The sequence below is a fragment of the Delphinapterus leucas genome, chromosome 4 (genome assembly GCF_059928025.1).
Source record: "Delphinapterus leucas isolate spDelLeu-1000000601 "Yukka" chromosome 4, BTC_Dleu_Yukka2, whole genome shotgun sequence".
Taxonomy (NCBI): Eukaryota; Metazoa; Chordata; class Mammalia; order Artiodactyla; family Monodontidae; genus Delphinapterus; species Delphinapterus leucas.
Genome location: NC_143132.1, coordinates 133859503 through 133886027, shown reverse-complemented (window position 1 = coordinate 133886027; position 26525 = coordinate 133859503). Strand labels below are relative to the sequence as shown.

Below are 26525 nucleotides of genomic sequence, written 5' to 3'. Positions count from 1 at the left end.
CAGCTGGGATCTATGGTGTAGATTGCAGGTGGTTAGTCCAAGGATGATTTAGCTGGGAAATGCTATTCTAGAAAGAGTAGGAGAGGTTAGCATTACCATATGATCCAGCAATTCCACTCCTCAGTATATACCCAAGAGAAATGCAAATATAGGTCCATGCAGAAACTTGTACATGAATGTTCTTAGCCGCATTATTCACAATAGTCAAAATGTGGAAACATCCCAAATGTTCATCAAATGATGGAGGTTTGTCCGAGAAACAGCAATGCCCCGGATGGCTGAAGTGACGATAACACTCAGATGCACACTGTTCTGGTGGGGCAGCTGTATCACTCTGAGGGGTCACTGTGGGGACCTCCCCCGACCCCACAAACCTTTCCCCATGGAAGGACAGGGGAAAGCTCCCCAACCCGACCCAGCATGAGTTATTGTGAGGGAGGCAGTGGGCTGCCCTTTCCGTGGGCCTCCTTGGGAAGTTCAGACAGGAAAGCCTCCTAAGTGGAGACACCGTTTGTCTTCTAGGACACTTGCTAGGCTTGTTACCTGAGCCCAGGCAGAGGGGACTCAGCTGTGACCCTCACCCCTGCTCTAGGGCAGGTAAGGGGTAGTCTCACAGCAAGGCTGTCCTTGGCATGATTTCCATCTGCAGGAGCAACACTGTTTTCCCCTTTAGATGAGATTTACTGAACTCTGAAAATCCAAGTTCCATATTTTTATAGCCTCTTCAAACTTTTTTTTCCAATAGGTCAACTTAATTTTGAATGTATGTGTGTTTTGCTATTATTTTTCTTCAAAACTACTGATAATACTTTTGACGTCTTAAATAAAATATTTTAACATCATTTATTATATTCCAAAATGGATTATGGTGATAACTGTTGAAAGAATTATTTTGACACAAAAATCAATGAAGACATTAGGAACTAATTTTTAATAAGCAAAGATAATGCTTTAGAACTTAGTAATTGTCCTAGGAGAAAAGCATCAGTTCGTTCTCACGTTTTGGAATCTGAGATGCTTAATCATTGGGGGAAAATGCCCCTATCAGATAAGGAAAACAAAATGAGTAAGAGAAAACTTTGAATATGACTGAGTCAGTAACTAAATTAAAGGGTCAAGGAATGTCATAAACATAAACTGTATGGTCCAGGAGAACCTGAGATAGGAAATCAAGGCTCCACACATTAAGAGCCAGGGTCCAGATTTGGGGTTATTAACTTGCAGACAGATTCATGCCACCATCCCAAGACCCAGCCTGACTCTGACAGGAGTGCAGGCCCTATGATCTCTTTTGGGGCCCTTCTTACAAATGGAGGGCTGGTGGTGGTCTACCAGGCTGCATCCGTGATACCACTGGCAGTGACCTGTGACTAGTTTGGGCTGATACTTGTCCCATGTCACCGGTGAGTTGTTTCATAACTTACAGCTGGGGCCATCCTGTCCCTGCAATTTATCCACATCTCCCTTGTCAGTTCAGACAAGAACGTTCTGTGCACTCTCGCTGCTGTATGTGATATACTATCTTAGATCTGTCTGCTTCAAAAGCAACAGACTTGAGGATATGGGGAGGGGGAAGGGTAAGATGGGACAAAGTGAGAGAGAGGCATGGACATATATACACTACCAAACGTAAGGTAGATAGCTAGTGGGAAGCAGCCGCATAGCACAGGGAAATCAGCTCGGTGTTTTGTGACCACCTAGAGGGGTGGGATAGGGAGGGTGGGAAGGAGGGAGACACAAGAGGGAAGAGGTATGGGAACATATGTATATATATAACTGATTCACTTTGTTATAAAGCAGAAGCTAACACACCATTGTAAAGCAATTATACTCCAATAAAGATGTTAAAAAAAAAAAAAAAAGCACTTTGGGAGGAAGTTCTCCCCAAAGTCTTCCTTGGTAAAAACAGAGACAAAGGACTCACTCCACCTGCGTTTGCAGTTTCTTCATCCCTAAGCCCTTTGACCAATGGCGTTTAAGTCTCTTTCTGCTTCTGACACATTTAAAGGGCTTCTTATTATTGGCTGTGAACAATACAGGTGTGTGACTTTTACACACTCCTGGTTTTGATTCTGGTTGAACATTCAAACAGATTTTCCTCAGTGCCTGACAGGACACTTGTCATTGCTTCTCCACTGTCCTCTTTGGATTCCGACTTCCTGTTGGGCCAGCCTCTTTATTTTGCTGAAAAGAAGTGCAGGGCAATTTTGATTATGTTTGGATTTTTTGAGCACCGCCTCTTTAGGCCAAACAAATCTTTCTTTCTTTCATTTTAAAAAGTTTTTGAAGTACAGTTGATTTACAATGTTGCGTTAATTTCTGCTGTACAGCAAAGTGACTCAGTTATACATATATATATTATTTTCATATATATTCTTTCATATTCATATATATATTTCTTACATATTCTTTTCATATATATATTCTTTTTCATATTCTTTTCCATTATGGTTTATCACAGGATATTAAATATAGTTGCCCTGTGCTATACAGTAGAACCTTGTTGTTTATCCATCCTACGTGAATACTTTGCTAATCCCAAACTCCCAGTCCAACCCTCCCCTCCCCTCCCTCCCCCTTGTCAACCACCAGTGGTCTCTATGTCTGCAAACACATCTTTCTTGATCCTTCAGTACCTTCTTTCCAAATAGCTCCTAAACTAATCCTTTGTCCGTATTTTTTCTAAAGAAAGGTCTATATTTGCTTATTTGCTAAAGTTTAATAACTTTCATTTCCTTCTCTCTGTAAAATGTTTAATTTAGTCAAAAACATTCTGTGTGCTTGTGAGGGAGAGACTCTTTCAAGCATTCAGTGAAACTGTCCCTTCATCTTAGGATGCAGGTTGGTTTATGGAGAAAACACAGCTGGCCAGGACATACTGTTCAGACTATTGTATTCAGGGGTCCCAGGGGCTGCTGCTTTGAATTAATTTTCCCTTCCTGTCTTAGTCTGCCTTAGTTTTGCTAAAAGAAGTTGGTGTTTGAGTGGATACCTGAGCTCTTTTTTATTTTGTTTTGTCTGAAGGTTTTATTGCATGTGAAACACCAGACTTAGAGGTGGCATTTGCACTTGGAGAAGGAAAAAAGCATTTGTCACTGTAGGTGATCACTGATGGCAGAGTACCAAATGTAAGCTGTTCTGATCTTCAGGGAGGAGGCGTGATACTTTCTTACTTTCTCCCCTGTGCAAAATCCCATCTCAGTTAAAAGGTAAGACATTTAGAGTGACCTGTATGAGAATAGATGGCCTGCCAGGGGGCCCGTGACGATGGTGTCATCACCATAAATCTGAGAAATGCTGGTGGAGGTGACTGTCACCCTCCGGCAGCTTCTCCTGGGTCTGTGTGCTGCTGCTGGCCTGCTGGGAGGTCCTTGCCACCTGTATAACAGGGACACTCCTCTCAGTGGATTTGACTATCCATTGCGTCTGGATCACCTTACCTCTTTGCCATTTGACCCCAAATGGCACCTTCAAGCAGGGCTGTGACTTTCTTACTTGTCCTTCTGTCTTGAGTGATTAGAGCAGGGGCGTGGCACAATGGTTGGCATATATGCTGAGTTTTGAATGATGGCTTTCCAGGGATTAGAGGCAAAATAAAGAACCAAGCCCACGAAAAATCCTCAGGCCATTGGGATTAAACTTTCTAATTTTTAATACATGATGCTTCAGCTTTTGAGGCAGAAGGATCCTGAAAACCTATATGACACTGACACGATAAAAAACTTGTCAACTGAATCGTGTTTCCACAGAGGCCTGAAAGGGCAGCCCTTTCAGTGTGGTGGGCAGTAGCCGGGGATAGTGTAGAGAGGGGAGGATTAATAGGGGCCGTTCCCATCCATCCTGGTGGGCCCAGCAGGATCCCAAACCATCCAGACTGACTCCAGAACACTGCCTCACTTTCCTGAAGCTCCTTCATCCTCTCTTGGGGCTCTGCACAGCGCACACAGGCCTTGGGAAGAAAAATCCCAAGCACCCCGTTAACCATTCAGCCTGTACTAAATCCATACTCACTGCCTAGTTTCACTATGGTGACTCAGCAGTGGCATCTCACACATCCTGTCCTCCGGGGAAGGCTGACTGCCGCTTGATTTCTAGGCGATCACACTCTCTGGTTCTCCTTCCACATCACTGGCCTTCTTTCTCAGGCCCCTTGGTGGCTTTCCCATCACCTCCTGAATCTTAGACTATATATCCTCTTCTGCTCCTTCTCTTGGTGATTTCTGTCATTTCCAGTGCTTTTAATATCTTTGAAATATGATGACTTCACATTTATAACTCCAGCCTGGACCTCTTCGACATGCATTTGCCTACCCAGCATCTCCTCTGGGGCATACTGGATGTTTAAAGCCAGCAGGTCCGAAGTGGATCACCTGTTCTTTCCTCCCAAACTGTTTGTACCGATGTCGTCCCTGATCTCAGTCGATGGCTACCCCACTTTTCCAGCTGCTCAGACCAGAAACACAGCCACTGAGATATATTCTAAATATATTCAGAATCTGACCATCTCCTCTCTCACCACCTCCACCACTCCAAGCCTGGTCCAAGTCACCATGATCTTCCAGCTGGATTATTCTTTCAGCTTTCACACGGCCCCTGCACTCCATTAGCAATATAGCACAGGGTGATACTGGTAACATGTAACTCACATGATGTCACTCCCCTGTTTGCGACCCTCCCATGGGTCCCCATGTCTCTCAGTAGAAGCCAACATCCGCTTTTAGTGTCTCTGGGGGCCCTACCATCTGTGACCTCATTTCTGCATCAGTCCAACTGGCTCTTTTCTGTTTCCCTGAAACACCAGGATGCTCCCAGATCAGAAACTTTGCCCTGGCCTCTCTCTCTCACATGCTCTTCTCCCAGGCATCCGCCTGGCTCCCTCTGTCCTCTTTCATCTCTGTGCTCCTGCGTCTACTTCTCAAACAAGGCCTGGCCAAACACAAGACTCAGAATTGCAGTCTTCCCCTGGCTGGCCTCCTATATTTTGTCATTCTGTATCCCTTCTCCTCTGCTCCATTTTTTCCCATTGTACTTAATATTTTTAACATACCTTGTAAGGTATTTATTTATTATGTCTAGTCTCTGAATCCCTCCACTAGAAAAGAAGCTCTATGAAGGCAAGAAATGTTAATTTGTTCACTAGGGAATCTCTACAACCTAGAACGATTACTGGCACATGACAGATGCTCAATAAATATTTGTTTAAATAGCTGATTAATGGATCTGGGCCATGATCCTAAGTTGGGAGGAAGAGAAGATGCATTTGATGGTTGAGTCAGGATCAAAAATTATTTCAACTTACCAGACTCATAGGCCAAATTTGCACCATAAAGGCACATGTAAATCCCTGTAGTCAAAGCTAAAAGCCAACTCTACAGATAAAAGGTGAGGAGCATACCATGAGAAAACCTAAAGGTTATACTGATTGTGGTTTCAAAATCAAGTAGCAGGGGCCTCCCTGGTGGCGCAGTGGTTGAGAGTCCGCCTGCCGATGCAGGGGACGTGGGTTCATGCCCCGGTCTGGGAAGATCCCACATGCCGCGGAGCGGCTGGACCCGTGAGCCATGGCTGCTGAGGCTGCGCGTCCGGAGCCTGTGCTCCACAGCGGGAGAGGCCACGGCAGTGAGAGGCCCGCGTACAGCAAAAAAAAAAAAAAAAAAGAAATCAAATAGCAGGGACATGTTTTTGAAGCAAAGGTTAATGGTCATATTAATAGATATATAATACACAGATCATGGTGGATATTAGTTTTACTCTAATCTTTGCTGTTCAAACAGCAGTGAGAGAACTGGGTTCACCTCTGGGCCTTATGCCTAAAGATATTTAGGTAACATGAGCCCCGTGTGGAAAAAAGCCACCTCAGGTGCCGGCATATCATGGGAGAAATGTTCATAGTATCTGGCCATTCTTTTCAGCAGGAAAAACTCAGGGGAGACCTCAATAGTTTCTTTCGCTATTTAACAAGCCATTCTGTGGAAGAGGGAACATGCTATATTACTTCACTTGGCAGAACTGAGACCGGTAGGAAGAAGACATATTTTAGATAAGAATAAGGAAGACATGCAAATTGGTGAGAGGTATCCAGGTATGGAGCGGCAGCTTCTGGAGGCAGTGAGCTTCCCATCCCTGGGAATGCAGCAGGGCAGGGCAGGGAATACTTGATAGGGGGATTCAGGACTGCATCAACTCAGGTCCTCCACGAAGCAGACACCAAGATGGGATCAGATGGGATCAGATTTACTAGGGAAATGGGGTGGAAGCCAGAGGAGGCTGGGAGAGCTATCAGACCACAATGAAGGTCTGATCCCCCTGAAGGAGAGAGAGAAGGAAGGAAGATTGAGTGGGAAGAGTCTTAGACTGCCGCGAGTTACAGGGAAGTGTTGGGATATCCAGTGGGCAGTATTTGAGCAGAAGTTGCCCATCAGAAGAGTCAGGAACGGACCTGCCTTAGCATCCCCGCCATTCTCAGTCATTGGCTGGGAGCAGCATGTGGGAAGTGGGCTCTGCGTGGATGCAGTGATGGATCGCAGAATGCAGCAGCTGGGGTCATTAGGCAATTATGCTCCCAGGGGTAGGAGCTCTGAGGGGCACATTTTCACGGCCATGATGAGGTCTCTAATGGGAACTGGGCAAAGTCCCAGGCAGACACTGCAATTCCAAGGGCTCATCACAGCACCTCTCACTCTGTGCTCTCCTTACGGCTCCCCTGGACCGTGGGTATCTTCACAGCTCTGCGTCTCCACCCCGGCCCAGGGGCCTCATGCGATAGGTTCTCACTGAGAGTCCGTGGATCGTGGAGAATGAGGAACTGCCTGTGACCCGGTACCCGTGCTCTGTAATTTCAGGTCTTACAGGGGAATCTGTTAACTTAAATCCAGGATAGTAAATGTCACTCAGCCATGGTCCCCAGAGAAAGCCTTGTAAAGTGGAGTTCGTGTGAGGAAGCGATCTTCATCACTGCAGAAGTGCCAGGACTAAATGGAACAGCCCCTGAGCAGAGCGCAGACTGCAGCCTCATCCATCACCCGCCTCTTCTCCTAGACAGACAACCCTCATTTATTATCTCCAGACTGTTTTCATTTTACTTACACTGTGTGAAAAATGTTGAATTGGGAAATAAATATTATTCTTTTTAAAGAGAGATTTTGGAAGCACTTCACAGATTTTGGAATTATTATTCTGTTTCCAAATGTTTGGTTTGTGTATCATTTCTTCATTTATATTTGTGAGCTCTCAACAGCAAATGTCCTCATTTGGAAAACTCTGACAGAAGTCTACAAGAACTCTGTTTTTGGTCTGTGTTCATGTCTTCTTGAGAGATGCCACCTCTCTTCCTTTGGAAATGCAGCAAAATCTTCCATGCAGTCTCAGAAGGAGATGTTTGCTAGAATGTTCCTTTTCACTGCACAGCAATTCTGTACTGACCAGATCGACTCTCTCTCTGTCAGGTCTTGCCTCTAGATCCTCTTCTCTGTGATGGCTCAGCCCATTCCTGCAAGACTGAGGTTCCTTCAACACCATCTGCTCAAAGACATTCCATCGCGCCTCTTGTCCCACTGCCTGAAGCCTGGACTTGTCCTGCTGGTCACATCCTCCATGCCTGTCTCCAACTTTCCCCACCCCACACTGTTTTCCTGTGATTTCTCCAGCCATCTCTTGTTTTGGTCAAACCTTTTTTCTTCCTGTCCACTCTGTTCCCTACCCTCACACATGTTCTCCTGTCCTAAATTGTCACCTGTTCTCTCCTTTGGTACCCAAACTCCATTTGTTCTGCAAAACCCACAGAAAGTTCTATAGATCCAGCTTAGTTGATGAGAAATGTCCAATGACATTTCTCTGCCTCTTTGTCTCTGAAAGACAGCACTTCTCGTATAATCGAGGGTCTGTTCATCTGCCCTGTCTCTTCCTCTCTCTGCAGCCCCTTCCACTGTCCCCATCATGCACCAGGTCAGTGCCACCATGAGGAGCATCACCTTGTCATGGCCGCAGCCGGAGCAGCCCAATGGCATCATCCTGGACTATGAGATCCGGTACTATGAGAAGGTGAGCCAGCCCTGACTGCAGGATTGCAAGACCCAGGGCCAGCCACTTTTCCATGGGTGGTGGTCAGCTGAGGTCCCAGGGAGACAGGCTGGAGGGAGTCCTGAGTGGGGGAGGAACCTGGTGACACAGATCAGAGGCTCCCTGAGAGTGCTCCCAGCTCTGCCCCAGAAAAGGCCTCCAAAGCCCAGGCACTTTCTGTACCAACTCAAGAGAGAACCTTCCAACCCCGCTGTCTGCACCACTCACTGGGCTGTCATGGATGGGCAGGACTAATCCCATTCTCCCAGTCACATACTTGCTATACTAATGCAGATGCTACACACCCACCAGGTGTCCCTTGAACTTTCTGAAGATTCTGTGGTTTTGAAAACTAGTCTTTTTCTTTTTCTTTTTCTTTTTCTTTTATGGCCGTACCACATGGCTTGCAGGATCTTAGTTCCCCAACCAGGGATTGAATCCAGGCCCACAGCAGTGAAAGCACAGAGTCCTTACCAATGTACCACCAGGAAATTACCTAAACTGGTGTTTTTCAAAGTTTTTGACCATATACCTCCAATATAAGATTGTTTATTTATAAATTATATGCATATACTACTGTGCTGAGCTATGTATGGAGGTTTCAAATATTTAAATGGAAATGTAAAAGGATAGATAGAAATTAATCGAAATAGAAATTTGTATGTTATTTCCCTTGACTGCTCTCTCACAGCTGCTGCTGGGGGCTACAGCAGGGCCTGCCCTGCCAAGAAGAGGGAAATGGTGCCCTGTGGAGTTGACCCCTGGCCTATCTGTGGGGGAAGCAGGGCTTTCCTTCCACCATGGTGATCTATAGCATTTGCAAAATCCCAGGAAAATAGAGTGCTTTCTATACTGACCCAACACAATATTTTTGCAAATACCAGATTTATTCTTTTATTATTCGGCAAGTATTTATTGAGTGCCTGCTATTTGGCAGTTACTATTCTAAGATACATTAGTGATCAAAACAAGGATTCCTGCCCTCAAGAAGCTTACTTTCCAACAGAAAGAGAGAGACAATGAATAATGAATATAACAAATAAAGATCTCATATAGTGTGTTAGAAAATGAGTGTAAATTGGGGGGGGGGAAGCAGATAAAGGTAAATGGGGTCAGGAGGGTCAGGTTTGGGGGAGGAGTAGGTTGCAGAAATAAATAGAATGGTAAAGGTGGGCCTCTTGGAGAAGGTAAGTTCTAAGTAAAGACCTGCAGGAGATAAGGGTGTTGTGAAGCAGGCATCTGGGGAATAGAGAGCCTGTGCAAAGGCCCTGAGGTGAGATCATGACTGTTGGTTCAAGGAGCAGGAAGGAGACTGGCATGACTGGAGTCATACGAGCAATGGGAAAATAGTAGTCAGGGGAGAGGTAATCAGAGGAGGTGCTCATGTTAGGCCTTAAGAACTTGAGCCTTTCCGCTGAATAAGATGGGAATCCATAGCAGGGTTTGGTGCAGAGGAGAAACAAAATCTGACTTACGTTTTAAAAGGGTCATTCAGGCTTTTCCACTGAAAATAGACCTGTTAGATTACAATCATCTAAGACAAGGATGATGGTGGCTTGAATCAAAGTGGAAGAAGATGGCTGATGAAACATAGTTGATTTCCAGGGGTATAAACTAAAGACAAACCAATGAGATTTCCAACAGGTTGGGTTTTGGATGTGGGAGGGTTTGGGCCTGAGTCACTAGAAAAATGGCAACACCAGTGGCTGAGAAGAGGATCACTGTAGGCAGAGCCTGTCTGGGGTGAGGGAAGGGACCAAAGTTCAGCTCCATGTCTAAAATTCCCCTGAGATAGCCAAGTGTAGATGTGGAGCAGGCAGCTAGATGTGCACATCTGGAGTTCAGGGGAGAGGACGGGCTGGAGATGACCATTTGGAAGTTGCCAGTGTGTGGATGGTATGGGTGAGATCATCCAGTGCATCAGCGGGGATAAGAAGAGGAACAGAGATGAAGACCTGCAGCTTCCAACATGGAGACAGTGTTGAAAGTGGAGCATGGCTGCACTGGGAAGGGAGCCCTGGATTCCAGGGCCGTCCATAACTGACAGACACACAGCCATGGTCCCATTACTGAACCACTTACTCTAGCTCAGTTTTCACACTTGTAAAATGGCACCAATTTACCTCCCTGAAAGCAGAAGCTCAGGTGGATCACCAGTCTAGCCTGCAAGGAGGTGTGCCCTTCAGCCATTACAGCCGAACTTGCAAGAAAGGTGAGGGTTAGGCGGCTTTCTACTCATTTAGAAGAAACTGGGTTTTGTAGACAGTTGATTCTGATAATTCAGGGAATTGGGGGTAACTCAAATGATATGGATTCATAAGCAGCCATTATATCCATTCAACTTTGAATTGGGGACCCTTATTTGCTAGATATTTTTTATCATTTAGCAAAGTAAATGTTGGACCAATCCAAAAATGTTTTGGACCTATTTGGACCTATTGATTACATGGCCTCGTTTCATCACCAAAGTTGACCTAGACCAAGTTCAAGTTGACCTAGACCTAGTTCTATTGACCAAGTCCAGTAGGATATTATGCTTGGCCATATATGGTGTGATGTCAGAGTCACCAGTAAGGTCTCACCCAGCACCCCCTTCCCACACACACGTGAACTTGAGCCTGATGGCTCATCTCAGATAAATAATAATACTTTCTCCCTAGCGTGCCCCTGTTGGGTGTCAGAGGCTTTCTAAACATCATCTCCTCTCCCCTTTCACAACTCAGTGTAGTAAATCTTAGTATCGTTGTTTTGGGTAAAAGAAACAAATGCACAAAGAAGTTGAAAAAAACAAAGCCCAGTTGCTCAGGTCACACAGCTAGAAAGGGAGTCTATAGCCTGGGTTCTTTTCCCTGCAGCCTGGGGCGGTGCTGGGAAGGGGCTGGACACATGGGAAACCACCGGTCCTTCTCCTCACCTGCCGTGCCAAGGGCATTCACCCTGGGACGGGGGTGAAAGGAGCAGAACCGAAACCATGAGGCTCATGCCTGTGTCCCCTGACTCCTCATTCCCCAGCCCACACCTGAGTCCTCCATGGCCTTTCCCTGTACAAACTGTAGTTGACCTCAACTTCTGACACTATGAAGGAAGATTATTCTCCCATCTTAGGCCCTGTCCCTACTTCTCAGTAATTTATACCAATTATTAACAGAACACACACACAGTAGCTCAAGACCTGAGGGGGCTTCCGCACCTCAGTGAAGGATTTCATTGTCCCAGAAGATAGAATGCTGTTTTTAGGGATGCAGAAGATTCTTCTCCTAAGCACTGGTTGCCATTTGGTATATTACGATAGAACTCTTCCTCACGTATAAAGTGCTTGACTATAAAATACATTACATGCCTTGACCACTTCTAATATGTCTAAAGGAAGGACATTGCCTTGTGAGGGTATTTTGAAATAATAGCCCCAATGATAATAATTCATCATATGTTGAGTGCCTATTATATGCCAAATATATTACTTCTGATCCTTAAAAGAAATAAAAGAAAGATACTTGAAAGCCAGGTATAACCAATTTATGGATGATGGAACTAAGTCACAGAAAGGTTAAATGACTTACCCATGACCTCACAGGTCGCAGCTAGAGAACCACAGAACTAGAACTATAGATACTTTTACTATATTTCAGTATATTTCTGAGCTCAGTGTAGGACTGGATGCAATTGTGCTAATGCTGAGGATCTGAGAATTAGCATGGCCGCCTGAAATAAGAGATTGTATCTTAATTTTCAATCCAAATGCTTGTAACCAGAATGATTTCCCTCCCTGCTCCACAAGGCTGTGGAATCCTGGTCTTAAGAAGATGCAAACATAAGTAGAACTCAGCCCAGTAGATGTCCTGGGTTCAGTCCAAAGAAACTGAACTCATCATTCCTCCATCCTGCACTACTTCTTCTAAACCAGGAATCAGCACCATTTTTCTGTGAGGACCAGGTAGTAAATATTTTAGGCTTGTGGGCCATAGAGTCTCTAGCCCGACTACTCAACTCTGCCTTTGTAGCAGGAAAGCAGCCATGGGCAATAGATGTCAATAGATGGGCATGGCTGGGATCCAATAAAACTTTATTTACAAAAACAGGTAGCTGGCCATAGGCTGTAGTTCTCCAAGCCCAGGTCTCCTGCTCCATATCACACTCATGGTTTGTGCTTGGTACACCTTTCAATCTCAGTGCTGTGAGTAGAATCAATGAGGCTTTCATCTCCTGCAACAGCTCATTAATAGAGAGCTCAGATGCCATCGAGCTGATGACACTTCCAGGGTCTCTCCCATGTTCATCTTCTTCCCCATTTGAATACGTTTCCATTCATCATTCCCTCTTGTTTACTGTCTTGTAGCACTTTTCACTCCTGGCATCAGCACTTTTAGGCAAACCAAGGGAGGAGCATCTACAGCTGCCCTCGGCTGTCTTAATGACTAAGTGTTTAGACGTGTACTCACCCTTCATATTAACTGTCTAGGTGAGAAGGGGCTGCTTTAGGCCTTGGGAATTTCTACCCTTCAAATTTAGGACCATTTTCTCATAGGAACTCTTTCAGACTCTGGCAATGTCTTGTGCTCCATCGATGGGTTAAAATGACTGGTCCAAAGTGTGCTGTTTATTCATTCATTTAGCACAGAGGTATTGGGCACTCGGGCAGGGCAAGCCCTGTGCTATGCATTGGGGATGGAGAAAGAAGATGTGGTCTCTGCCCTCAACAGCTGCAGCCTCTGTCTCCCATACCCTTGTGAAATCAGTCATAAGCAACCAAAAAAAAAAAAAAAAAAGAAAGAAAAACAACAACAGAAAGCAACCCTGCTCTTCACTCTCACTTGTTTGCCTGAGGTTGATTAATGGTTCTGAGAGAACAAGGACTGATACTCATTTTAATCATTGAACTTCTTGAAGGATGCATAGATGATAAAGTGATTATGGGTTAATGTTCGGTCCTCACAATCCAAATGCCAATATACCAGAACACATTTTTCAGTAAAAGAGCTGCCCATCCAATGCTTCACTTATTTCAAGCAGTGCACACTTGCATCTGATTCCAGTAAAACCAGAGAATTCAGGCAGTCACCTGGATTTTGTAGCAATGGGATTTTGTCCTAATTCGTAAGGTGAACTAAGAGTTTCATAGTTTCAGATCTCCAGCGTGTCAAGATAGTAATGACCAAAGTTCTAGATAGCATCCCTTCTAGAGGGGATGACCTTCTTTCTGCTGAATCCCTGATTGGTGGGGGTTGGGTTGGGGAGGGGGGCCATCCACCTACTTTTTAAGTAGATCAAATGATGGACAGGTGGTCCCTCCCCAGGCCGTCTGTCACAGAGGCCAATGGATATCACCTCACTTAGTGTGAGCGTGGGCCTCTTTGTAACGTTCACATGCCTCTTTGCTCTGGCCTCTAACCTGGAGTCCCTTACAACTGCTCCCAAGCCACTCATCACCACCCCCATGCCACTTATGCTCCAGAGATGCCCACTCACTTGCAGGCTCCTGAAGCCCTTTAGGGCTTTTTTTTTTTATCCTGTTTTATCCTGTTCTCAGGGGATATTCTATTCAGTTCTCACTCTCCTCACTCAACCATGGGGCTAATTTCTTTGCTCTTCCATGACTCACTCATGTCACCCTTTCTCGGAGCCCCTTTCAACCGCCTTATCACTCTAGGCTGGGGGACCCCCTGAGCTGCCCTCTGCCAAGTCACTCACTCAGCACTGCTGTCATCTTCTGTTTGCTTTTGGCCCCACACCACACGATGTCGCATACCCAAGGGCAGGGACCATGCCTTGGTACCTGCAGCCCTTGTATTGTGCCCAGCACATGGTAGTGTGTCATCAATATGACCGCCTGGCCAAATGAATGAATGATTACACATCCAGTCATCTCTGCCTCTGCAAAGTAGACTTTCTTCATATTTTAAGACCCCAGTAATTTCTTATCATGGGGCTGTATTCTTTTGTCCTGGTTCAACTCCCCATGTTTCTTCTGTCCTTTGACTAAGGATGTGGCTTACAGACCTCTGGTCATCAGCTTTCCTCTCATTTGTCACCATGCTTCTTGGACTGCTGTGCCTAGAACTCATCACAGTGCCCTAGATCTGTACGTGGGACTCGGGACCTCTTTCTCAGTGACCCAAGATCTCCATTTTCACTAATGTTGCCATTTTGCTCTAAGATTCATGGTGCAAAACAGGGGCAGACCCAGACTGTAAACTTCTGTGCCTGCACACTGGAGGATAAGCCACCATCTTCACAATGCTCACGTGGGAATGATTAGAGACCAGGAATGGTGTTCACGAAAGTGCTGAGGGTTAGGTGGAAGGATGAAGGGCAGCAGTGAAGAGAGTCCATGGGCTGGAATAGTGAGGGGTGCTTTCCTAGGAGAGGAGGCCTTGAGGGGTGTAAGCATAAAGAACCTGGAGACTGCAGAGGAGGCCTGGAGAGAGGCATTTCAAACTGGGAAAACAGCCTAAGCGAAGGCCTGGGGGCCAGGGCTGTGGTACCTGGAGGGGCAGCAAGGTGGCGATTTAGGGGGATGTGAGAGATTGGGATTGACTTTGTTATGAAAGATCCATGGACTGAGATTGAGGAGTTTTGTCTTTATCTGATAATAGCTTTAGGGAGTCAGAGATCTTTTTTTTTTTTAATTAATGTGTATCCCTTAGAGTTTGTTTTTTAGATGTTGGGGGTAGGAGTTTATTAATTAATTTATTTATTTTTGCTGTGTTGGGTCTTCGTTTCTGTGTGAGGGCTTTCTCTAGTTGCAGCAGGCGGGGGCCACTCTTCATCGCGGTGCGTGGGCCTCTCACTAACGCGGCCTCTCTTGTTGCGGAGCACAGTCTCCAGATGCGCAGGCTCAGTAGTTGTGGCTCACAGGCCTAGTTGCTCTGAGGCATGTGGGATCCTCCCAGACCAGGGCTCGAACCCATGTCCCCTGCATTGGCAGGCAGATTCTCAACCACTGTGCCACCAGGGAAGCCCCCAGAGATCTTTTTTACAAATGAAGTTTAGTTTCAGTAGGGAGGGAATGGCAGAAAAGATGGGAGGCTACAAAAAGTCCAGGTGCAAACCATATATTACACAAGATTAGCAGCAAGGATGGCAAAAGCAAGGACCCTTTAAGGGCACTCATGATGGATGGGAGGGTCAGAAGGAAGAGACCCAAGCAAGGTCTGTGCATGCCAGAGGACACACGTGTGCAGGTAACAGGGACTCCAGAGGGCAGGGCAGAAGGTGCTGGAGACAGTGACACACAGGAGGGTGGGGCTGACCCCCTGGATAGTGGGAGAGGTGAGGACACAGGCCCTGCTCTCCAGGGGAAGGGGCATGTCCTCCCTAGATGCTGGTGGAGAGGAACTCAGACTACGGGGACCCAGACGGACACACACCAAAGCAAAGGCAGAAGCAGGTAGTCCAGAAAGGCCTCAAGTTTCCAGCAGAGTGAGCAGACACAAAGCCATTTGTCTAAGGACTTGAGGGCCCTTACGGAGTGATCTAGAATAGCCACTGTGCGGAGTGACTGAGAAGATCTTGAGTGAGGAGAGGAAAGACCAGGACTCAGCAGAAGCAACACAGAGAGAGGCGGGTAGGGTGTGAACGTGACCCAGTTTGCTTCGGCTGAGGTCAGAGACCAGAGTGGGTTTGCAAACCTGGATGTGATTTGTGATTCTGTCTCTGAACCCCAGAGGGGAAGGAGTAGAAGATGACTGTGTCTCCCTTGCCAGTCCGTGAGAGCTCAGCCATTTGCTCAGACTCCTCTCTTCAGAGCATCACCACCACATGGTCCAGAGCTGATTTGGCATTCTTTAGGTCCAGGCCAGCCTGACCCTGTTTCGAGGGATGGCTTGGGGCTGGGGACAACTTCTAGCAGGTCTGCAGGAACAAGAACTGAGGGGCCTGCATGCTTAGGAGCAGGCTGCCCACCTCTTCCCCTTGCTTTTCTGCAGGAACACAACGAGTTCAACTCCTCCATGGCCAGGAGCCAGACCAACACCGCACGGATCGATGGCCTGCGGCCTGGCATGGTGTATGTGGTCCAGGTGCGCGCCCGCACCGTGGCCGGCTATGGCAAGTTCAGCGGCAAGATGTGCTTCCAGACTCTGACGGATGGTAAGAGACAGGCCGGTGACCTGGGTACAGGGCAGGCAGCTGGAGGAGGGAAGAGCCCCCCACAAGGCTGTACTCGCAGCCAAAATGCCAACTGCTAACTGGATTCCAGTGGAATTCCCAAGGAAGTGTTTGTCCCCAGTAGGGCTGTGTAGACTCCTCGATTCACTAGGCAGGGCATTTGTCTGAAGTCTGGCCTGTTTCTCAATATCTAGTGGATTTACCTTGGAAAGGTCTATGTACCCCACATGCGCAGAGGCCCCCACGTGTTGGCCTGCGTTTGCACAGCAGTGAGACGCACACAGAACTCAAGAATATGCCTCTGTTGGTGCCTGTGTTGTTTCACCCTCACTCCCACTTCACCCCTCTGTTCTGGAGGCTGGGAGCTGAACACGCAGCCTCATTGCATGAGCCGAGGACTCCAGAAAGAAAACAGAGGGACACAATTTGGGGAGTGGCTGTTCCACGTGTCTCAGAATATTTGAAGCAGCTTCATGTGTGACCCTCAGTAGGTCCTGCTGAGGCATCTCCAGAGAGCATAGCCACTGGTTACCGAAATGTCCCCAAGGCCACACAATCTGTCACCAAAAATACTTCCACCTTTGAGCTCTATTAGTTCTCTGTTTTCACAATCGCCCCCAGTCCTCTGAGATCTCCTCATTTAATTGTTATGAAAATCCAATTCCCTGTAACCTCAGCCTTGTGTATGGGTGTCTGTCTCTACATTAGCCACTTACTGTAGTGTATGTATTCATTCACCTATCTACTACCTCTCCACCTATCTCTCTATATTTATTTATTCACTGATGAGCTGTTTCCTGATATTTTCCCAGGTGTCACTCTATTCCCAGTGTCACAAATTGAAAGCCTTTAATTTTTCCTTCATTACTTAAATTATATAGAAAACACTCTGCCCTTACATAACGTTTTATTTTAGGCCAGCACTCTCTGATAAGGCCCTTAAGAGGGCTTGAGGTTTTCTACTGACCCATATTATATCTTGAAACAATTTAAAGAGTCATCAGAAAGATTTAAAAATCAAATGATTTTATATAAAAATTATAATATCCATTTTCTTATGAAAAATTGTAAGAGAAGCCAATGCTGGTGGGCATCCTAGTGTGAGGACTCTGCCTTGAGCTGGGGGCTTTCCCCCCCACTTCCCAGTGATCTGTACTTGGATGCTTTGATGTGAGCTGTCTGGCCTTTGTAGGATGAGAGTTTGCAGCCAGCTCTGAGTTTATTTTAGGTGAGTTTGGTTCATATTTTGAGGATAGTGAGCTAGGATAGAAAGGTGAGTCACTTTATCCAGATGAATAATACTGCTGGTATGAAAGAACACAGGCTGTCTTTGGTTCCTTAAGGATTCTGTTCCCCTCTTTGCACCTCACTTACCATCTAGATTTATGGGCACTTTGGCATCAGGAGGTACACAGGATTAAAAGCCCAAACTCAAAATGCTCTGAGTACTGGTCTCTTGGCGGTTCGGCTAGACAAATCAAGAAGTAACAAATTTCTCCCAAGAAGGCTATTCCTTTTACATTTGGCAGTTAAGTTTTGTAAACCCAACAGAGGTTGGTTGTAGGAGAGTTCTGGTAAGTGGCCAAATTCGAGAGTATTTATCTTAATGACTGAGGTTCACACATCGGTAGTAATTATGTTCACTGAGGCTTCAGGCCTCCCTGCAGCACAAAGGTGAGTCTGAAGGTTGTCAGTGATAGGGTCACTGGGGCGGGCAGGACCTGTGGGATCCCGCCCAGGGTCAGTGACCCTGCTTTGGGCAGGTGATGTCCACGTGGGGCAGAGCCGCTGTGGTCCTGGCTGCTCTTAGCTACAGCCTGCTAACTTTTTACTTGCTCACCTCATTTTTTTTTTTTAAACCCATTTATACAGCAGGGTATCTACATGTTTACCACGTATTCTGGGTGATTCTTATGCACCCCAGTGTTTGAGAACCATCCTTCAACTCTGTGGGTGGAGAAGAAGACTTCTAAACCCAAAGATATTGGTTCTCGAAACCTCTGACTCTCTAGAAATTAGTGGGAAAGGGTGAAGGTCACACGGCTTAGGAATGTTTTAATTAACATGAATTTTATTTTATTTTTTGCCAAATTATTTTTTCTTTAAACACACATATTACAATAAAGCTCGCAGCAGAGGGAAACTGAAACTCTACCTTCAGTTTTTAAATTGATTTCTAGAGAGTGGGAGGCTTCAAGAACAACATCCTTGTCTTTTTTTTTTTTTTTTTTTTAGGGTACGCGGGCCTCTCACTGTTATGGCCTCTCCCGTTGCGGAGCACAGGCTCCGGACGCGCAGGCCTAGCGGCCATGGCTCACGGGCCCAGCCGCTCCGCGGTATGTGGGATCTTCCCGGACCGGGGCACGAACCTGCGTCCCCTGCATCGGCAGGCAGACTCTCAACCACTGCGCCACCAGGGAAGCCCCATCCTTGTCTTTTGAAATCTCATCCTCCACCCAGAGAGTTGAAGCAAGGTTCCCAAACATCAGGGTTCATAAGAACCACCTGGAGTGCTTGGTAAACACGCAGATACCCTGCCTTTCACTCACAGGTTCTGATTCAGTAGGTCTGAGGGGCCTGGAAATAGGTCTAACAGTCGGGCTCAGGTGATTCTGATGCAGGGCCTGAGAGCCTCACTTCAAGAGGAATTATTGCTAGGGGAGCCAGATAAAATACAGGATGGTCAGTTAAATGATGTGAATTTCAGATAAACAACAAATAATGTTTTAGTCTAAGTATCTCGCATGCAATATTTGGGTCATACTTAGACTAAAACATTATTTGTTGTTTATCTGAAATTCACATTTAACTGGCCAGCCCATACTTTTATTCACTATATCCGCCTACCCTACTTGTAATAGCACATACTTAGCTTGACCTCCGTCTGCCTCAGTCCCGAACATTCGATAATGGCTCCTTGACACCAAGTGAGAGAATAACCACAATAATAATAATAGCCCACTGGGCCAAGGGGTCTATATGGATTAAGGAAAAGAGAATTCGTATTAAGGGCATCTGTGATAGATCACACACTGTGAAATATGTCACATGATCTGATTAAAAACTTTATTTTAACAGATAAGAAGTCTGAGAGTCAGAGAGACTAAATGCTTTGTCCGAGATCACCAAGCTTCCCCGTGGTAAAGCCAGGGTTTGGGCGAGCTCTGTCTGCCTCTGTGACTGGCAGGCAACCGCTCCCCCGTGTGATACAGGCTGGTTCTAATACCAGCAGAAGCCTGCACCCATTCTCTTGAGTGTGAGCTTGAGAGCGCTGGGCTGCTTCTTGGCATTTCCTCCATCCTCTGCAGTACTGGGTGCGGTGCTGGCTGGCTGCAGATACTCTTAAATCTCTGCTCAGCGAATCTGTTGACTGGGCTGCATCTCAGCAACTTTGTGTTTTAGAAGGTACTTCAGCAGTGGTTTCCATTCCCCCCATTAGACGTACCCTTAAGGTGGCTGACAGACCTTTGAGAGACCTTCCAAATGAGGGCGTGTAGATTGGAGTCACCTCTGCTCTGGGACCAGTGTCATCAATTTAGTTCTGAGGTCCTCTGTCACTGCTGTTTTGCCTTTATTGTTGACACTGTGATTTGGTTTTCATTGTTTTTGTTTATTTGTGACAAAGATTACTCTTGGTTTGGGTCAGGCTTACAGCTCTGAAGCATAGAACCTATCTATCTATCTATCTATCTATCTATCTATCTATCTATCTATCATGGTCTAGTGTCTTTGTTGTCATCACTGAGTACCAGCCCTATGCAAAGGGCATACAGGAAGCTTCTAATGCCTCTTTCTCACCTAGACGATTACAAGTCTGAGCTGCGTGAGCAGCTGCCCCTGATCGCTGGCTCGGCGGCAGCCGGGGTCGTGTTCGTCGTGTCCTTGGTGGCCATCTCCATCGTCTGCAGCAGGTAGGCCCCCCGCTCCTGCCCCCACCTGCTCTCCTTAGACCCAGGAAGCCCTGCTTGTGGACCCCTCCCATGCCATGCAGACTGGACAGGGCCAAACTCACCACAGTCATCATCCCATCTCCATCCACAGGCAGCCTAGAATTCTCCAGATTATTTATTTTCTCTGTGCCTGGGATAAAATCTTCTGTTAAGAGCTGGGCAAGCCTCTGAGCATTCATCCTCAAACCTCATTTTAACCAAGACGTTTAGCCCATCTACACACACGCTTTTCCTGGAGTGACAGTTACAAAATTGCACTTGACCCACTGGAGCATCACACCGTGTGCAGCAGCCCATCCTCTGGCTACAGAGCCATAGGGCCCTCGGCACAGGGCACAGTGGGGCAGTAGGGGAGCCAAGGAGGAAACGAGGAGCTCTGTGTCCTTCAGGAGGGCAGGCCCTGAAGGCCTTGTGAATTTTTAATACTGTGGCTGCTGCCTTAGGTGGTTAGCCCAGATTCAGCTGGCCCCTCCCAAGAAGTTCTGCTGTGCGGCCAGAGTGCTAATAGGCGTCATCCAGAGCCTCTGCACCAAGCTCTGATGGAGACGCACAGCCCTGCCCGGCCTCTGACAGACGTTGACTTGAAAGACCTCCACCCAGCTGCCCAAGGTGGTGGTCAAGCCAGAATGCTGGCCACGACAGGAGCTCCACTTAAAGTGAGAGTTTCAGTACCCAATCCCACGAGATGCCTGGGTGAGCCCCCATCAAGACAGGAGGCCCGGGAGCAGGGTGGTCGGGATGCACCCTAGCTGAGACCGTTCCTCTCCCTTGTGTCCACAGGAAACGGGCTTACAGCAAAGAAGCTGTGTACAGTGATAAGCTCCAGCATTACAGCACAGGCCGAGGTGAGTAGAAAGTAGACGCCTACCACCTGAGCCCCGGAAAACCACTGAGTCGAACAGGCGAGTGCTTGGAGGGCTCCTTATAGCCAGACTGGCCGGTCCCAATCACAAGCCCCCTCCCGGCCCCCAGCGCCCAGCGGCTGGGTCCCCAGGGACTGAGGCTGCCCACCCCATCTGTGTCCACCCTTCGTGGGCACTCATTGGATGCCTGGTGGGTAGATTATCTTCTGCATTGATAAACCCATAGAGGACATGGGATGCAGGGAGAAGATTGGGTTTAGCAAGCCAGTGAATCCTGAAATCAGACCCAGCGGGAAAAGACAGAGGGTTCTCTATTAACATCTTCTGCCTTATCTTATCCAATGGAGTGGCTGGGGAATGTGTTAACCAAATTCACAGGTAAGTCAGAGAACATGAATGTAGGGAATTAAAAAGATAGCAGAGCCCAAGAGGCCAAAGTGTTGGGTTATCTCCCAAGTGTTTTCTTTTAAGCAGTGCCTTTAAAAGTTTTTCTCACTCATTATCTACTCTCTTTTTTTTCAAAACCTAAACGTAATTTTTATAACTAAAATTTCCCCTCGCCAGTGTGCAATGTAAAGGCCTGTGTCAGGATTATTCTTTGATCTGTGTAATGACAACGTTGCAGGATCTGCACAGGTCCCACTCAGTCCAGAAAGCAGAATGCTTAGATCTTTACAGAAGACAAGCTCTGATTCTAAATAACACCTTTTGAATTCCACGGACGCCCTCAGAAACCTGCCCCAGCACTGTGGGCTGTGCACTCTCTGTCCCAGGCTTCCGCTGTGAGCTGCATCTCACCTGAGTCCTGCTGGGCAGTGAGCATGCAAAAGAGGCTCCGTCTACACACATCCTAAGCTGGCTTTCACTGGGCGGTTCTGGGAGTGGAAATGGGCTCCAAGGCAAAAGTTTTCACCTGAGGTCACCCAAGGCAGGAGAGTGATGCCAGGATGCTCCCATGGCAGCTTCACCGCCGAGGGGCCTGTGTTCGGGCGTGGCCAAGGTCGATGCTGGCTGGAGCTGCACAAAGGCCACTCTGTAGATATGGCTTTGTTTCCCGGGGGCTTTCAATCCAAGAACAAGAACCTGCCAAGGGCCTGTAGAGGACCAAGCCCCTGGCAGCTGGGCTGCTGTTCCACAGTCATGGCTGGGAAAGGTCTGCGGGTTGGGCACCGACTGAGGCTCCCACGGTGGTCCAGGCAGCCCCCATGATCAGGAGCACAAATGGGGAGTGAGGGTTTGGGAGAGCAGCCCCCTTCTAAGGCTATAGGCACAGCTCCTGCAACACTCAGAGTCCCATTTACCCCTCTTTCTTTCCCCCAGCAGGCCAGTTGGGCCTCCATTTTAAGCAGACATCACTGGTTTTAGAGGGGAAACTAGGATGTGTTCTCTCTCCTTTCCTCACATCCTGACTCTGCGCCTCACGGCAAAATCTACAGATGATTTTTCTTATAGTAACTGGGGCATTTCCCTTCCAGGAAGGGCCTTACCTTCCTAAGAACAGAGACTTTGATTTACCTGTGATTCTTAAGTGAAAGTGCCCCCTTCCAGGGTGCATCAGAATTACCTGGAGGGCTTTCTCCACTGCCCTGCCTCCCTGCCTCTGCCTTTCGGGATTCTGACATTGCCCCGCCTCTCTGCTCTGGGCTGACTCCTGGCCATGTTGAGAGCCACTATAAAGTCTATTTCAGATTTGGCATCCTTTGAACTCTGGATGAAAGATTTAAAGATGGCCATGTGGGCTTGAAAGCAGAGGACACAAAATTGGGTTCAAAAGGAAGAGTGCCATTTTGAAGACTAGAGACGCCCAAAGGTGAGAATGTCCCTTTTTAAAGGCATGTAAGTTAAGCCTTGTCACCACCCCTTAGTCGGGGTACAGAAAGTCCCTAAGCATCAAGCTGGGATGCATCTTGCTGCCTTTTGGGGCACTTCAACCTCAGACCTGACCATTCTGCTCTGAAGTGGCCGGCTTGGCTGGGCCGCCACATGGCACCCACGTGCACAGAGGTCTGCTCCCAAAGTGCTCACAGCCTGCTTCTGGGGAACTCTGTCCCCTCTAAGACCAACAGAAGGAGGCTTCCCTGGTTCTCAGGGTCCACAGAAAACCCACCACCCAGTCTGCAGTAGCAGAGGCCTTGTTGCAACCAGTGAGGGTGGGACCCGGGAACGCAGAGTTCTTCACGGACCAGAGTTCACTCCCTCCTTGGCCTTAGAAGTCTGTCTTTTTTTAAATCCATTCTCCTTTTTATAAATGCTCTTTCCTCCTATTCATAACTGTTCTCATTTTATCCAGTCCCCGAAACCTGGCTCCTCTTTGCACTCTGGTTCTCTAAACTCATAGCCTCATGCTTTGAGCTGCATTAGTGCATTTTCTCCCACGGACATCCATCATTCTGACTAAAGCTATTACTGTTGGAGAATGACAGTCTAAGGGCTGTGGAGCTGGGAGAAAACTCAGCACACATATAGCAGAAGAGGAAACTCAAGGCTCTGGTGGAGAATAGGCCTGGCCCGAGATGGAGGAGGGTAGGAGTAATTAGTTATGGAAAGCCTACTCGGTGCATTGGGAACTTTATTCTGGAGGCTCATGTCAATCCCTCTGACCCTGACAACCACTCTAGGTGGCAGACATTAATGACATGACTTTGCCTGGTCTCACCACTCATGGGTGGCCAACGTGGACCGCACACCCTCTAAACCTGGCTGCAGAGCCCATGATCTTACCATATTGCAGAGGCGCAAGGTGGCTGGAGGTCAGAAGCAAGTCAAAATGGGGTGAGGACTAATCTCAGAAGCCCTGGTTGGTGGTTTGTTGGTCCTCTCTCTGGGTCTCACTGCAGGAGGCAGAAAGGTGGATGTACCTGATGTGAATGTGTGCACATAACCATTCCTGGGCCATCTACATGCATGTACCTCGCTGTGGGACGTGGATGGTAACCTGGACATCTAAGTGCTTCCTGCCCTGAGAGGGACAGAAAACCTGCAGCAGTACCCCAGCCTCACTCATCAGTACCCGAGAGGGCCCCTGCCTCTCTTCCCCACAGGCAGGGAGGGCATAGGGCCACATACAGAGGTCAGCGGCCCCTGCCCTCCCAGACCTGCCTTTCAAGCTGATGCAAAGGCTGAAGGAGACATAACAGAAATGTTGGCAAACATAACACCTTCTCTAGTCCGTGAAGCCCTGGCAGATCTGGTCAATTTGAGAATGCCAAGTGCTCCCTAAGGCACTGGCTTACATCCCTGCTCTGAGCCTGCAGCACAGAGAACAGACTTTTAAGGGGGGATTTGATTTGGGTGAAAGAGACTAGAGGGAAGGCAGGTAGGGAAGTGAAAGTGCATGGATGCTGGACTGAAGAGCCTGGGAACCTGTGGTTCATGTTCAAGGGTGGGTGGGAGTGTGGGTTTCCCATGTCGGGGAAGAGGCAGGCAGACGGAGTGTTCTCGTGGTTTCCATGGGCCAGTCCGCAGAAGGTGCTGGCTGCCTAAAAATTGCCTGGATGGGATGATCCAGGTGGGCTAGGGTAGGCTGGGTAATCTATCTTTAGAAAACTTCCAGTTAATGCTACATTTTGGAAGTGCTACCAGGTACTTATGGGGCTTGGATGGACAACTATACACTTGATGGTGATTGACACTGCACTGATTTCTGAGATGGATGGAGTGTGCAGGGGTGGGGAGAGAAGAAGGTAAGGGCTTGGTAAGGGGTCAAGGGCTTTCAGAAAGCAAGCCTAACAGAATCATCTCCTTGTTACAGGCAACTGCAGATATAATCACCGAGCTACTTTTGTTAAGCTTTGAGAAAAGCAAAAACAGATAAGATATGTGTCTAAAGACCATAAGACTGGCAAACACACTAATTTTCACACAGGACAAGAGGACAGAACACAGGGACCACAGAACAGGAGGGTGAGCTTGATCCCTGCCAAATGCTCCAGAGACTGGGAAGCAGATGGGTTCCAAAGCGAAATCATTGGGAACGAACACAGGATTGTTAAGAAAAGCTATGGGGACCTCATCTCATTTCCTAGGGTTACGCATTTAGTAAATTCAAGAGGAATTGTATATGTAGTGGATTTTCATTTTGGCAAAAATATTTTATGATCTCCCATGGGAAAGCATTGTAAAGTGGGTACGGAGCTGGTCATAATACGAAAAGATAGTGGGTTAGTGAGTCTGTCAGCCAGGAAGGAAGTCACCAGTTTTATTCTAGTTCTTGTCCAATTCAATCTCTTGTTTGTTTGATTGTTTTTTAAATTCATGAGTCAGGTGCAAGCCTAGGGATGCTTATCAAGTTTGTAGGTAACAGTTGGGTGGCTTAAGGAACTCCACAGAAGACAGAATCAAAATTCAGAACTATACAACAGCTTTGAACGCTAATTTGAAATCTGCAAGACAAAATGTTAGAGGGATAAATGTAGAAGCTAGTGTTGGTTAAAACAAAAATAAAGCACTACGAAAAGGAGGAGACCTGACTTGCTATCTGTTTGTATGAAAGTTTCAGTACTTAGTTGATCACAGGCCTAATAGGAGTAAGCAAAAGCTAATAAAAAAGGCTAAGCACTGTTACTAATGCAGAATAATACTACTAAAAGCCTCCAATTTGAGCACTTACTATGTTGAGCACAGTAACTTTAAATTAACTAATTTTAGCCTCATAACCGTCCCATGAGGTAGATTTTGCATGTGAAGAAACAGAGCCTCAGAGAAGTCAAGTAGCCTGTCCAGAGTTTTATGACTCTGTGGTCACAATTAAAGTTGGCATCAGAGGAGGTGATACACAGAAATGCTGTCCTCTGTGCTGGTGAGAACACATCTAGAAGGACGTTCTTGGTTCTGGGGACCCCAGAAGGACTTTGTCAAGAAGGACTTTGTCAACAAAGCAGCTGACCCACGGAGGGTGCCAAGTCCTGACCTGTCACCTCAGAGACACCAACCGATTTGGTGCTGGAGAAATGCAGGCAGGAACCTGGGGGTCAAAAGCATGACACCGTCACGGCAAAAGAAAGGTGATACTGTTGTGCTTTGTTGTGTTAAATGGAACCCTCGGTGAGAGATCCAAGTAGGCAGACTTTGATTCAATATATGAACAGACCCCCAAACTGGAACTGTCCACACAGAGACAGGCTACTTTGTGGGGAGGGAGGTAAGCTCTCTGGTCTTGCAGAGACAGATATCAGTAAAGGCTGCTGTAGAGGATGTTGTAGAGAGGATTCCTGCTTTAGGTAGGACACTGGACTTGATTCGACCCAAGATCCTACACCCAGCTTTCTTGACTCTGGGTGGGAGGGACGTATCCGAACCATTCAGGACACAGCATCCAGCGCACTGGAAATCGCCTTTGGACACCAGGGTGAAGGTCAGGTGTAGCTGGAGGAGGGACACAGACCATGGATGTTTTGGCTGCCTCTCCTGAAGGGAACAGGAGCATTAGTACCCGAACATGAGTAAATGAGGGCCTATGGGAAGAGGAGGAAAGGCCCCCAGGTGCAAAAGTGGCTGAGTGCTCAGTGAGTGCTTATTAAATGTCAAATAAATTTAACCAGCTAGCTTC

At 47.1% G+C, this 26525-nt stretch overlaps 1 protein-coding gene across 1 annotated transcript in view; it reads left to right on the top strand.

Annotated features, from left to right (window-relative positions):
* The window catches only part of EPHB1 (EPH receptor B1), a 115054-nt gene that overhangs the window by 18642 nt on the left and 69887 nt on the right, over nt 1-26525 (top strand). Inside the window, exons 3-6 of the mRNA XM_089909931.1 lie at nt 7916-8040; nt 15984-16146; nt 19967-20075; nt 20895-20959. Coding sequence (XP_089766057.1) covers nt 7916-8040; nt 15984-16146; nt 19967-20075; nt 20895-20959 — 462 coding nt within the window. The remainder of the gene's footprint in view (nt 1-7915; nt 8041-15983; nt 16147-19966; nt 20076-20894; nt 20960-26525) is intronic.